Here is a 13875-nt window from a genome sequence, read left to right as displayed (position 1 = left end):
ATTACAATTAAAAAAGTTAATGCAGGAATTCAGAGGGAAAGGAGTCGTTTTGAGCTCTGCTACTAAAAACTGCTTTTTTTTAACGTCATACATCAAGCGCGTCATATTACGTCACATGGGGGAGCAACTTTCTCAGACTCGTTCTCTGCCCAATCCGCGGTAGTAGTTTGTAGTTGGTTTGAGCGGTTGTGATTTAGTGAGCTGGTTTTTTTTCTGTAATTTTACATTGCATTTCACCATTTTTAATCAGGGTGAGCTTGTGTTTGTGCAGGTTAAAGTCAACAGATATTGTTCTAAACTGTATTAAAGTAGACATGTATTATTTTAAACTGTATTGAAGTGAACATGTATTATTTGGGACTGTTTTCAAGTAATCCTATATATATATAACCTTCTCACTTACACTCACTGACCCAGATACCAGCACACACACATATTCTTTTCAAGGTTCTTTCTGGGGCCAATATAATCTCAGGCACCAATATATCTGTTTACAATGTTTGATTGTCCGGGAAAGAATAGTTTGTGTGAAATATTCCTTGGGAAAGTAAAGGAGTGAATTCAGGTGCGAGATATAGATTGACTCTGTCCTTGTTTACTTCCGAAGCTCTCACGCTCTGTTCAGAAGTAAAATACTTTTTCCCAGAACTCTGATTTGCTGTATTGGGCCCGACCAAAAGTGAATCCAACCAGTAAGAACACCTAGGGGAGTGAGCAACCGACACAACTCCTCCCCACGGACTCTCTGATTCGCTTAGGATTGAAATCGACCAATTACAGATTTGGGGGGGCAGAGCAACTCTGCCCCCAAATATGTCTATGTATATGGATGTTTATTCATGCACGATGCCCCCTGTTTCTGACTGGCTGGTCCTGATTTCTGTATCGCACGGCAGTAGAGCGGGGAGCCCGGAGTGCTCTGTTACAGGGTACTCTGTATTTTGTATTGTTGTCTTTTACCATTAAAATCAGATTATTGTTATAAGTTTTATTCCGGTGTTTTGAACTCCTTCTTTTATAGTATTATTATCTGACCAGGCTCATCTAACGGACGGCGCGGAGCGGAGGTGGGCTTTAAGCCACCACCACTGTGTTTGCTCCTACAAGGTTGCACAAACTCGAGCCTGTCAGGACATCGAGTCCACAGTTTCCCTAACAGGAAAAGGACCGGAGCTAGCGTTCGTTCCTGGGTGCGTTGTGCATCCACCTCCCTGCAGCACATACTCTCCACAGCTGAAGCCTATCAAACAAAACGTTTATCAGGAAACAATATTACATCTCTCTCCCCCCCCTTCGCTGCTCTCTCTCTCTCCTCTCAGGTACAGCTCCGTAAGACGTAGTGTGGAGTTGCATTATGTAACGCAAGATACGGCTGATACGTTTTGACTACTGTATTTTCCGGACTATAAGTCGCGTTTCTTTTGGCTGTCTGGCGGGTCCTGTGACTTTTACTCCGAAGCGACTTATACAGGACTGTCTCAGAAAATTAGAATATTGTGATAAAGTTCTTTATTTTCTGTAATGCAATTAAAAAAACAAAAATGTCATACATTCTGGATTCATTACAAATCAACTGAAATATTGCAAGCCTTTTATTATTTTAATATTGCTGATTATGGCATACAGCTTAAGAAAACTCAAATATCCTATCTCTAAATATTAGAATATCATGAAAAAGTATACTAGTAGGGTGTTCAACGAATCACTTGAATCGTCTAATTAACTCGAAACACCTGCAAGGGTTTCCTGAGCCTTGAAAAACACTCAGCTTGGTTCAGTAAACTAAATCACAAGTATGGGGAAGACTGCTGATCTGACTGCTGTCCAGAGGACCGTCATTGACACCCTCCATCAGGAGGGTAAGACACAAAAATAAATTTCTCAAAGAGCAAGCTGTTCACAGAGTGCAGTTTCAAAGCACATCCACAAAAAGTCTGTTGGAAGGGGGAAATGTGATAGGAAACGCTGCACAACCAAGAGAGATGACCGCAGCCTTAACAGCATTGTGAAGAAGAGTCGCTTCCAGAATTTGGGGGAGCTTCAAAGACAGTGGACTGAAGCTGGAGTCCAGGTATCAAAAGTCACTGTTCACAGACGTGTCCGGGAAATGGGCTACAATAGCCGTATTCCCATGGTCAAGCCACTTCTGAACTCAAGACAACGGAAGAGGCGTCTGACTTGGGCTAAGGAAAAGAAGCACTGGACAGTTGCACAGTGGTCCAAAGTCCTCTTTTCAGACGAAAGCAAGTTTTGTATTTCATTTGGAAGTCAAGGCGCCAGAGTCTGGAGAAAGGCTGGAGAGGAGCAAAATCCAAGTTGCTTGAAATCCAGTGTGAAGTTCCCATAGTCAGCGATGGTTTGGGGAGCCATGTCAGCTGCTGGTGTTGGTCCACTGTGTTTCATCAAGCCCAGAGTAAATGCAGCTGTGTACCAAGAGATTTTAGAGCACTACATGCTTCCGTCTGCTGGAAAGCTCTATGGAGATGAGGAATTCATTTTCCAGCATGATCTGGCACCTGCCCACAGTGCCAAAACCACCAGTAACTGGTGTACTGACCATGGCATTACTGTCCTCGATTGGCCTGCAAATTCCCCTGACCTGAACCCCATAGAGAATATGTGGGGTATTGTGAAGAAGAAGCTGAAAGACACCAGACCCAACAATGCTAATGAGCTAAAGGCCGCTATTGAAGCATCCTGGGCATCCATAACACCTCAGCAATGCCACAGGCTGATTGCCTCCATGCCACGCCGCATTGATGCAGTAATCCGTGCAAAAGGATTCCCAACCAAGTACTGAGTGCATTAATGGACATTTTCAAATGTTTGATTGTGTTTTGCTGTTATAAATCTTTTTTTTTTACTTGGTCTGAGGAACTATTCTAATTTTTTGAGATAGGATTTTTGAGTTTTCTTAAGCTGTATGCCATAATCAGCAATATTAAAATAATAAAAGGCTTGCAATATTTCAGTTGATTTGTAATGAATCCAGAATGTATGACATTTTTGTTTTTTTAATTGCATTACAGAAAATAAAGAACTTTATCACAATATTCTAATTTTCTGAGACAGTCCTGTATATTGTATTTTGTCTGACTGCGTTCAAACTCCGGCCAATAGATAGCACTGTGTAAAAAAGTCACGGCAACCGGGAGGATGCGCCACGTAACACTCAGGATGTTGTGGGATAGATCGACACAGCATGGGCTTCAGTGACGACCGATGTTGTGTTCAAAATTCCAGGAAAGACAGACGACTTCTAAGTTTAACTATTTATTATGAGAGAGCAAAATATATATATCACTTGGACAAGGGCTCCGTCACGTCATAGAAATTACAGGCAGCAAAGCTGTAATCTGTAAGTCTATTTCCAGAAAAGAGCCGCGAACCTCGTGCGTGCATACATTTTTATTACACAGGACGTTGCCCGTACATTAATGATGGTCAAGACTAGCTGAAGAGATACCATGGTTTGGACTTGGTTCTCTTTGGTAGGCGCGCAGACATTGAAAAAAGTCTCTTGGCGACACGATCCTCCAATCAGCATTCGGCCAGCCTGTGGAAGTCCCTGCCTACTCTGGCACCATCATACGTAATTTGTTTTCGCTAACATTTCTACAGAAAAAGTGGAATCTTCATAAGGCTGCTATGTGTGGGAGCGGAGCCCTAATGTTGTTAATTTAATGTCTATACACAGTACTATATACCTTACATCATCACACATGCGTCAGCAAAAATGACTACGCGCATTACGGCCGTTACGCCTTCATCCTGAAATTAGAACTTTGATTAATTTTTTTGTGAAGTCAGAATTATTATATTAAAAATAATTTTTTTTTGTTCAAACACACCCCTCCACACATATATATATTCATTAAAGGTTTAAACATCATTATCAAGAGGCAACAGGCACATTGTGTTTATTGATAGTACAGTCATTCACATAAATGTAAATTCAGTGGATACAAATCAACAGCAGGACACTATCAAGTCACAACCCAGTCTCACGGCATTTCGTGTTATAGCCACGAAATTAATTTCATATATTGATTCGTGTTCAACAACACGATTTCCGAATTTTTTTCGTGTCACACAGAACGATTTTAAAAGCTATGTATTTCTATTGGTAGTATGTTTCGTGCATCACATCTTTTTGTCCAGTCGGGTCTTGGAAGACCGGAAGCTGTGTGGTTCATAAAAACATGTTCTTACTAAATATCTTACCCTAAGCCTAACCCTAACCCTTTTATTTAAAAAAGGATACATTTGGGAGTTTTTTTGCCGTCCGCGTTGAAAATAAATGGGGCTCAGAGCCTCAGAAAACTGAAATCTGTATTTTTTGTAATCTTTTTTTCCTTTTAATTTGTTATTATTTGATGCATGCCTGAAACGTACTACCAATATAAATACATTGCTTCTAAAATCGTTTTGTGTCAGAATACTGACATCTGTTTTTTTTAAAATCTTTTTTTCCTTCTAATTCGCTTTTAAAATCGTTCTGTGTGACACCAAAAAAATGGGGAAATCGTGTTGGTGAACACGAATCAATAGATTCATTTTGTGACTATAACAGGAAATGCCGTGAGACTGTGTTGCAAGTCACCACAATGTTTTCTCACTTTAGTCTGCAAGGAGTCCCCAACACTATATACTTTTTTATATATCAGCAGGTGTTGAAATCAACTCCACATAGGACCCAAACTAATTCACTCATCCTAAAGTCTCGGAGCAATTGATGATTTATTAGTCAGTTATGCTTAGACGCTCGCACATGATAGGGACTGGGTCAGCTTTACCATAGCAATGATAATAGTCTCCCCCAATCAATGTGAAGGTAGGCCAGAATAGGGAGTGTGAGACTGTGACCCTGAAACAAACACCTGAGATATGTATATAGCGAAGGCAGACACTCTAAAGCACTTTTTTTTTAAGCGGGTGTCCCTGACATGGCAAAAAGAAATTGAAGGTGATCTCGTAGAGTCATCTGACTTCCTCTTGTGTGAACGTTCAGCAGTTGGACGTTGTGCTGAGGGTTGTTCATCATCACTCTCCCAAGGTGGCTCCTTGTCCTCATCTATGCTGGTGTCTTTGTCTTGAGCAGTCTTCATCAGGGCCCGTTACACCACTGTTACTCTGAGTTACCTGAGGAGATTGGAACCACTCTGTCTGTATGCTAAATATTAAGCTTCAGCTAGTAGCCTGTTAGCTTAGCACAAAGACATGTAACAGGGGGAAATAGTTACCCTGCACTAAACAATCAAAATATTTTTGGTAATTATTGAGCTTCTGCAATTATGTAATTGTTGCACCAAGCCTCACCTCCATCCTGCTAGTTTTGGTGCTAAGCTCATTGGATACAGCTCCATAGTTGATTGATGGATACTAGAGGGGTATAAATCTTATTATCTCTTCCAAGAAAGCAAATAAGTGTATTTATGCTGAACTATCGATTATAAAATAACTACTAAAAGAAATACATAAATAGAAATATACAATTATAGTTGTAAAAGTGTTACCTGAGCTTCAAGGCAGTAGGTCTACCGAGTGTCAAATTGCTAACCAGTATTAGTTTATCTTTAAATGTTGATTTCGACCCCACCTAACAAAAAATGCTTTCCTTGCAGAAGCCTTTTGATTGTCACTGATGAATGCCTTAAAGGAAGGCTCCAGTCATTAGATAGTTAATACAAACTTCAGTATTTAGTGAAACATTATGTTTAAACCATACCCTGAAGAAATCAGCGATATTCCCCGGTAAATAATGATTTTATAGCTCTTTTTTATCAAAACCTGTATATTCCGTCAGGCAGCTGCCATTTTGGCCATTTTCAGTAGTCACATGATCCGAAAAACTAGGTTGTGACGTCATCTATGCGTTCACTTTGTAAACACGACAGCTCATTCGACGAAAACATGGCGGAGTATTTGAGTTCGGACTCGTCAGCCGAGGAAGAAGGTTTGAGCAATGTGGAGAGATTGGATGGGGGAATTCAGCCATACAGGTTCGAGCCAAGTTGCCAGAACCGTCAGGAATCCAGGGACAGTGACGATGAGGATGAACAGCAAGGTGATCTTGCTGGAGACGATCCCTTTACTCGTGCAATTGATTTCGGGGGGCGAGTAGGGAGACCTGTACATGAATGGTGTACTTGCGATCGGTGTGTAGCCATGGACAATCCTCTTATGAACATATGTTGTCATGAGCTTGAAGAGCTTGAAAATAAACTGTTCACAGACGACTTGGATTGCATATGTTTACACAGGGAATTTGACACTGTGGTGTTAGAAAAAGCTGTATTGAGAACAGCACTGGTTGCCATGAAGGATGTGAAACGCACCTCTTTGGTTGAACCAATAAATGAAAGGTGGGTAAATTTGACGGGTACAGCCCTTTCTTCTTAGCATTATATACTTTACAATTATTATTATTATTATTATTATTAATGGACATATCAACTAAAGACATTTTATTTGGTTAGGAAGTTCTGGATTAAAGATTGAATTGACTTTATCGAAAGTTTTATAACAACGTTTACATTCTAGGAGGAAATGATTTTCATCCTCAATCTCATGGCAATGTTTGCACAACCTGTCATTTACAGGAGTATTTGTGTATCGACCATATTCAATAAGAAGTTTATTGTTGTTAATTCTAAAGCGTGTCAAATGGATTCTGTCTAAAATTGCATGGCAAGGACATGAAGGACAATGACAGATCATTTTCAAAACAAAAACTTTACTAAGTATAGCCATGATTAAAGAAATCAAAAAGCATATCTACAGAATGCACTCTTTATAGAACAATGTAGGCTAGAAGTCCTAACAAAGGGCTGCCAACATTTGAGTTCAGCTTGGAGTGAGATTTTTTTTTGGTGAACCGAAAAAAAGAAACGTTCATGTGTACAGTGTTACAAATGTATTGAACATGTGCAGGGTTTCCCATTAATGTACCGGGCGCTACAGTGGAATACGCACATACAGTGTACTCACAACTCTTACAATCAAGTGCTATTTTATAAGTGGGGGGGAGGTCCTCATCTCCTCTAGGGGGGTCCGGGGGCATGCTCCCCCGGGAAGATTATTTTTTAAATGCATCAACCTGGTGCACTTTGAGAGCAAAATGAATTTATGGTAAACAGATTTTCTTTTTCTTTATGGATATTTTACAAATCACTCACCTTTTAAACTGTATTCTTGTTTCACTGTCATATAGTATTTCATAACTGTTTTTCATTTATTCTCATAAATGGTGACCAAAACGTATGAGACCCACTGAGATAACTAGACTAAAGTATCTAAACAGAGTCCCTTACCTCACTGAGCTGGAGTTATCTCTCAGTCTGACAGGACAGAGCTCTCCCTCTCATTGTTTTAGAAACAGCTTTTAATATCCGTTAAGCTAACCAGATGCAACAATGCAAATAGTGAGTTTGGTAGAAATATACTGTATAATAGTAAAGTTATTTAAGATGATGCCATATTTATTGAAGATTTTACATTATAAATATTCCCCACAATTATTCAAAAGCATATTCTTCCAAACTCTCTGCTGTAGTATGACCACCAGGAGACTATTGACGTGTGTGGTGAGTTTGGTAGTAATAAACTGTATAATAGTGATTGAATTTTATTGTATTCTCTTTTTTCGGAGTTGCACTTTGCAGACGGTCCCTGAGCAGAGCACTCGTTTCTTCTCCGGCCGCGGATAGAGACCATTGTAATGTGCCCAGCTCGGAGGAAGCCGCGTATTGGCTTTTAAAAAAAATCAAAATCTGATTGTAGTTCGTTGTCAACCTTACCACGGTACTTAGGAGACGTCATTTGTGTCTGAATAACGTTTTCATGAGTTATTGATCCGTGAAATCAGAATCTTCCAATATCGTCCCAACTTTACTGAACTAAGCCAAAAGACCGTCTCATTTCGTAGACCGCTCGGTTTGCTGTTCCTTCACTTTATTTATTTATTTATTTGATCAAATGTTTTTATTCACACACATTTAGTAAATTACAAAGTACAATCACAACACAAATTACAAAAAATACAGAAAAACAAACAACAACAATCTGACAAGAGGACAAAACTTATAAAAAAAATTAAATAAAATAAAATAAAAAATAAACCCTCCCACCCTAATCCCAGGACCTCTCAGGACCAATGACTGCAAACAAATACATCGGTTAAGACAGCTAGATCCGCTCCTTCAATTTTTCAGCTGTCGACACCCATAAACCGATATTGGACTCCTTAACTCCAATCATGCGTGCAGTAGACAGTTCCATGTAGACTACGTCAAGAAACATTAGTAACCAGCAGGTCACTGAGAGCTTGTCGGGTTGTTTCCACCTCATAGCAACCAATTTCTTGGCAGCCGTAAGGCCAGCATAGAGAGGTCTTTTCTGGTACCCAGTAGCCGGCAGCTGAGATAAGTAATTTAAAAGAAAAACAGACACAGATACAGGTACAGTCAAAGAAAATATGTCGGACAACTTAGAGGAGACCCCGTTCCAAAAGCGAGCAACAGGCGGGCATTCCCAGAACATATGGAGAAATGTACCAGGAGCCCCCATGGAGCACAGGGAACACCGAGCATCTGCCAGGAGACCCATCATATGCAGCCGTCTGGGTGTCAGGTAAGTTCTATGCGCATAGTTCAGGTGGATTTGTTGGTGGTCGGGATTGCGAGACGCCTGACGAATGTTAGCCCAGACTGAATCCCAGTTAAAATCAGGTCTCAATTCTGGGACATCCTTCCTCCACAGTCTATCTAAGGGAAGGTCACCATAAGAGGACTCAAGTAGGTGAGTATAAAACATAGAGACAAAGCCCCTGGATGTTCTTCTATCAGTGATGAGTATGTGGAATGGATGCCGTGCTAGTTGTTGATCCCACGGGACCCCATAAGCCTTAAGGGCGGTCCTAAGCTGTAGATAAAAAAAGAAAGAGGTGCCTGGAAGGTCATAACAGCCTTTAGATCCTGAAAAGAGCGGAGACCACTGTCAATGTAAATATCTCCCAAGGTGTGAAGACCCTTCCTCCCCCATTGGGAATAATTAATAGGCCTCCGCCCTATGAGTAATTGGTTGTTATTAAATATTGGCGAATTGAGATGCCAGGGGCATTGAATAGCGCATCATTTCTGTGCATTTCGCCAAGTCTGAATTACATGAGTAATCAGAGGGCCGAACCTAAGCTGACATTGTTTGATAGATATGTTTGTGTAAATTATGTCCTGAAGTCTCCATGGGGAGACTAACTTCTCTTCTAAATTCCGCCATGAAACCACAGCTTGGGAGTCAAACCAATGAATCAAAGGTCTTAATGAAAAGGACCAGAAATACAATTTAAAATGTGGTACTGCCAGCCCCCCATCAAGCCTCCTTCGTTGAGTAGTGGACATTTTGTGTCTAGGCCGCTTGTGGTTCCAAATACATTTTGAAATTGCCGACTGTAGTTTCTGCCAATGACCATTGGGGGGCGATAAAGGAAGCATTGAACTGATAAAATTAACTCTAGGCAGTATATTCATTTTAATTATTGAAGCTCTGGCTTGTAGTGAGTTGGGCTGGCTCGACCACCTATTGAGGTCCTGGAGAACCTTGTTGTACATGTCTGTATAATTATTCTTTATAGTCTTGTTAAGGTTTGGGAATATTTCAATACCAAGATATTTGCAATGTTCTACCACAGGAATGTTTGCAGGGAGAATAGCTGATTTGGCAGCGTCGTTGAGAGGCAAAAAGGCAGACTTGGGCCAATTAATCTTAAAACCTGATAGGTTGCCAAATTCCTCTATTACACTAAGCAGACGAGTTGTAGACGTTGAGGGGTTCCGCATAAAAATCTTTACATCATCCGCATAGAGGGCAATGTGATGAAGCGAGCCTTGGATAGAAATGGGGATAATATCCTGTGATTGTCTAATAAATTGGGCCAGTGGCTCGAGCGAGAGGGCGAAGAGCCCTGGACTCAAGGGGAAGCCCTGTCTGGATGACCTTGCTACAGAAAAAAGCGACAAGATAGTTTTGCCTGTTAAAATCATTTCTGAAGGGGCAGAATAAAGTACTTTGATCATATGGATGAACCCCTTACCTAATCCCATAGACTCTAGAACAGCCCATAGGTATGACCATTCTAGCCTATCAAAAGCCTTCATAGCATCCAGAGATAATACAGCCGCTGGTGTTTTATCATCTTTGCTAGCGTCAATGATGTGCAGCAATCGCCTGAGATTGTCCAAGGCTAGGCGACCTTTTATAAAACCGGTTTGGTCACAGTGAACTAGAGATGTCATAAAGTTCTGTAGGCGACGAGCCAGGACCTTCGCGTACATTTTAAGATCGGCACCAAGTAGGCTCAAGGGCCTGTAGCTGCTACAATCAGATGGATCTTTATCCTTTTTTAGAAGTAAAGTAAAAATTCAATCATGGAAAGCAACAGCGGGCCCAAAAGGTCCCAGAAGGTCAAATAGAGTTCTGGGGGGATGCCGTCCCACCCAGGCGCCTTACCCTTTTGCATGTCGAGGACCGCTGCTTTAAGTTCCTCCAAGGTAATAGCCTCAGCCAATTGTTTGGAATCATCCTCTGTTAAGCATGGTAATTCCAGTTTATTAAGAAAAGCCTCATATTTGGTTTTATCAAAAGTGATTTCAGATCTATATAATTCAGAATAAAAGGATTGGAATGCATCATTAATCCGCTGAGGGTCGGTGGTTATCTCCCCTTGCTGGGTTTTGATAGAAGGGATGTCAGCGAAGTGTTCATCAGCACGAATTTTCATAGCCAGCAGGTGACTAGGCCTAGAGCCGTGGAAATAATAGTGTTGTCTTGTCCTGTGAATCAAAAATTCGGATCGCTGTCTAAGAATTGAGTTGATTTCTTTCTTAACTACCTTTAACCTTAAATTAAGCTGTTCAGTGTAATTCGATTGAAGTGAAGCGTTCAGATTAGGGTACACATTTTCTAATATTTCCAATTTGGAGAGTCGAGCCTTTCGCAGATTAGATGCAAATAGTGTTGAATTGCTCCTGATAAATCCCTTAATTGAGTCCCACAATATCCTAGGATCTTCGACAGATCCTACATTCAACTCAAAACATTTGGTGAGTTTTGCCTTAAATTGTTTACAGAAATCATCATTTTTAAGCAAAGTTGTGTTAAATCGCCACCTAGGGGCCCGGGAAGAGAGTCTTCTTAGTGAGGCGGAGAGTAAGATGCCTTTGTGATCGGAGAGAGCTATTGGCAGCATGGAAACATCAGTGCTCTCAAAGAGATGGGGTTAGGCGAACAAGTAGTCGATTCTAGAAAAGGTCTTATGTCTGGAGGAGAAGAAAGAAAAGTCTTTCGAAGAGGGGTTAATCAGGCACCATTGGTCCACTAGCCCTATTTCGTGAGCCCACGCACGCAGGGCGGAAGAAGCCCTCCTTCGGTCTGTTGTCTCAGAGGCTCCTGATCTATCTATAGCTGGGTCCCATACAGCATTAAAATTGGCCCCTACTATAAACGAGTAGTCTGTGAACTCTAACATGGTGGCTGTGAGTACATTATAGAAATCTCCCTCAAATGAGTTAGGAGCATATGCTGAGACCAGCGCAATTTTCCTATTAGAACATTCAAATTTTGCGATAGTTATCCGGCCTGTTGTGTCTGCCCATACATCTAAAACTTTTATATTTAAATTGCGCTTAGCCACTATGGTCACTCCCCGGATTTTAGTACTTGCAGAAGAAGATGCTATGACATGATAGAATTTGTCAGCCAGTCTTCCCGCGTCAGTCTTCAGAAGGTGAGTTTCACTCAGTAATGCCAAATCCACCTTTTTCCTCCTCAACAAGCCTAGAACACTGGTGCGTTTATGTGGAGCGTTAAGGCCCCCCGTATTCCAAACCAATATGTTTAAATTAGCCATTTATAAAGGTGAGCAGTGTGTACCAGTATAACAATAAAAGGAATGCACAGAAATTGTCGAAAGGACCTGAGGTGTCCCGCCAACCCGCAAAAAACCCATGAGCAAAAAGGTAAAAACAAAAACAAAAACATGCACACATATGACAAAACAAAAAAGGGAGAGGCCATTACACCCCCAACCGGCCCTCCCACAAAAAGAACCAAACAGTCCGCAACCAGAATAAGAACCAAGGGCTATACAGAATTGAGCCCAACAACATCCCATGTTAACATCAACCCGAAAAATATGTTATGTTAACATCAACCCGAAAAATGTGCTAGTGGGAAGCCATAAAATCTAACTAGCAGGTCTCACAAATTTAACATGGATAGCAAAAGCTGCTAAAGATGTGTAATAACATCTAATAATAGTGCGTATATCAAAATAATGAAATTAAATCTATACATCCTCAAATATACATATCCTTACATGCTCATAAAAAACTATGTAAATGTACAGCCAGGGATCTACGAATCATTAAATGATTAATGTAGTAACTCAACTAGCAGACCGAAAGTAACCTAACCCCAAGAACATATCAACCGGGCATAACGTTACCGACAAAGCTAATAAAGATTACTGCATTTAACAAGGAAGTGTGCCAAAGCTACAGTCCAAAAAGAACAGAGAGGGGAAAAAAGAATCCCCTTGTAGATCGATTAAGCCGGCCCACTAACGGAGCTAGCATAGGTAGCCACACATAGTCAACACAGTATTGCTACAGGCCCAGAATAGCCTGCTTCGTGTGTACAGGTTCATTATAAAACACGTGAAACCGGGTGTGCTAACGGCGCTAATACAGCTAGCCGCATATAGCTTCCATGGATAGTCACAAAACAGTAGTCAGTTTACAGCCACAGGGCTTGGGCGGTCTTGATGTGCAAACCTGTTACTCATTGCCAACATGAGGGTCGCTATGATCCGGTGAAATGATGCAGCTTGCTCCTCTCCCAGCTCCGCCGGGACGTCAACGAGGCAACCAGGAGAAGGGCGCTTCTCCAAAAACCGCTCCGCATCCACGGCTGAAGCGAAGAGATGAGTGGAGTAACCCATTCTAATCTTGAGAGTGGCAGGGTAAATCAAGAAAGCATCAGTTCCCTTTTCCCGTGCCAAAGCCATAGCCCGTGAGAATGCTCTTCGGCGTTTAGCTGTATAATCGCTGAAGTCAGCAGCGAAGCAGAGAGCTCTGTTGCCGATTGAAGGGGGGTGTTTCCTCGCCTCACGGAGGATAGCTTGGCGTGTGGAGAAGCGTAGACAGCAGAAGATAAAAGCCCGGGGCCGTTCTCCCTCCGTAGGGGGACCGCCGCGGAAGATTCTGTGGGCACGCTCTATTTCAGGTTTAAGTTGCTTCAGAGCGGGGAACCAAGTGGGTATCATGCGCTCCAGAAACTGCACTGGGGCGTCACCCTCCACGTCCTCGCGTAGACCATAAACCCGAATGTTGCACCTCCTATTACGGTCCTCAAGATCCGCTATCTTCTGTTCGAAACCCAGCATCTTTTCTTGAACGGTGGAAAGGACCGTAGAATCTTTCTTGGAGATATTTTTCAAAGCATCCAGCTCTCCTTCAGCTGAAGTAATCCTTCTCGTTAGAGTTGCTAGCTCTGAGTGCATAGCATCAATCTTGTTAGCTACTCGATCGAGGCTAGCATATAGCTCCTCACGTAGCAAGGTCCTCACCACTTCGGCGATGGATTTAATACCTTCATCTTTCAACGTTTTAGTCGATTTTCCCTTTGCCTCCGGCATTCTTATAGCTTTCCAACAGATAATTCGGCGTGAAATGACTTAATGTGTAATAATAGTGGGATGTTGTCGGGGAGCTCAAGACTTACGCAGCCATTTCGTTCCCGTGGTCAACCGGAAGCCCCCTTCACTTTATTTTTATATTTATATACATTTGTTTTGGACGAAAACCTAGCGTGAGGAAA

At 41.6% G+C, this 13875-nt stretch overlaps 2 protein-coding genes across 9 annotated transcripts in view; one reads left to right on the top strand and one right to left on the bottom strand.

Moving 5' to 3' along the window:
* s100p (S100 calcium binding protein P) overlaps positions 1-13875 on the bottom strand; it is a 106646-nt gene that overhangs the window by 8669 nt on the left and 84102 nt on the right. Inside the window, exon 6 of one of the 4 annotated variants that reach the window (XM_079671165.1) lies at positions 3394-5133. The exons of the other annotated variants lie outside the window; for them this stretch is intronic. Coding sequence (XP_079527291.1) covers positions 5118-5133 — 16 coding nt within the window. The 3' untranslated portion in view covers positions 3394-5117. Of the gene's footprint in view, positions 1-3393; positions 5134-13875 lie in introns of those variants that run through there. 4 annotated transcript variants of the gene reach the window in all.
* The window catches only part of LOC307032828 (uncharacterized protein), a 60465-nt gene that overhangs the window by 6694 nt on the left and 39896 nt on the right, over positions 1-13875 (top strand). The gene's annotated exons all lie outside the window — the stretch shown is intronic.

The sequence above is a fragment of the Notothenia rossii genome (assembly GCF_949606895.1).
Source record: "Notothenia rossii genome assembly, chromosome: 1".
Lineage (NCBI taxonomy): Eukaryota > Metazoa > Chordata > Actinopteri > Perciformes > Nototheniidae > Notothenia > Notothenia rossii.
Note: the sequence above shows the minus strand (reverse complement) of the source record. Positions and strands in the feature narration are given on the sequence as shown.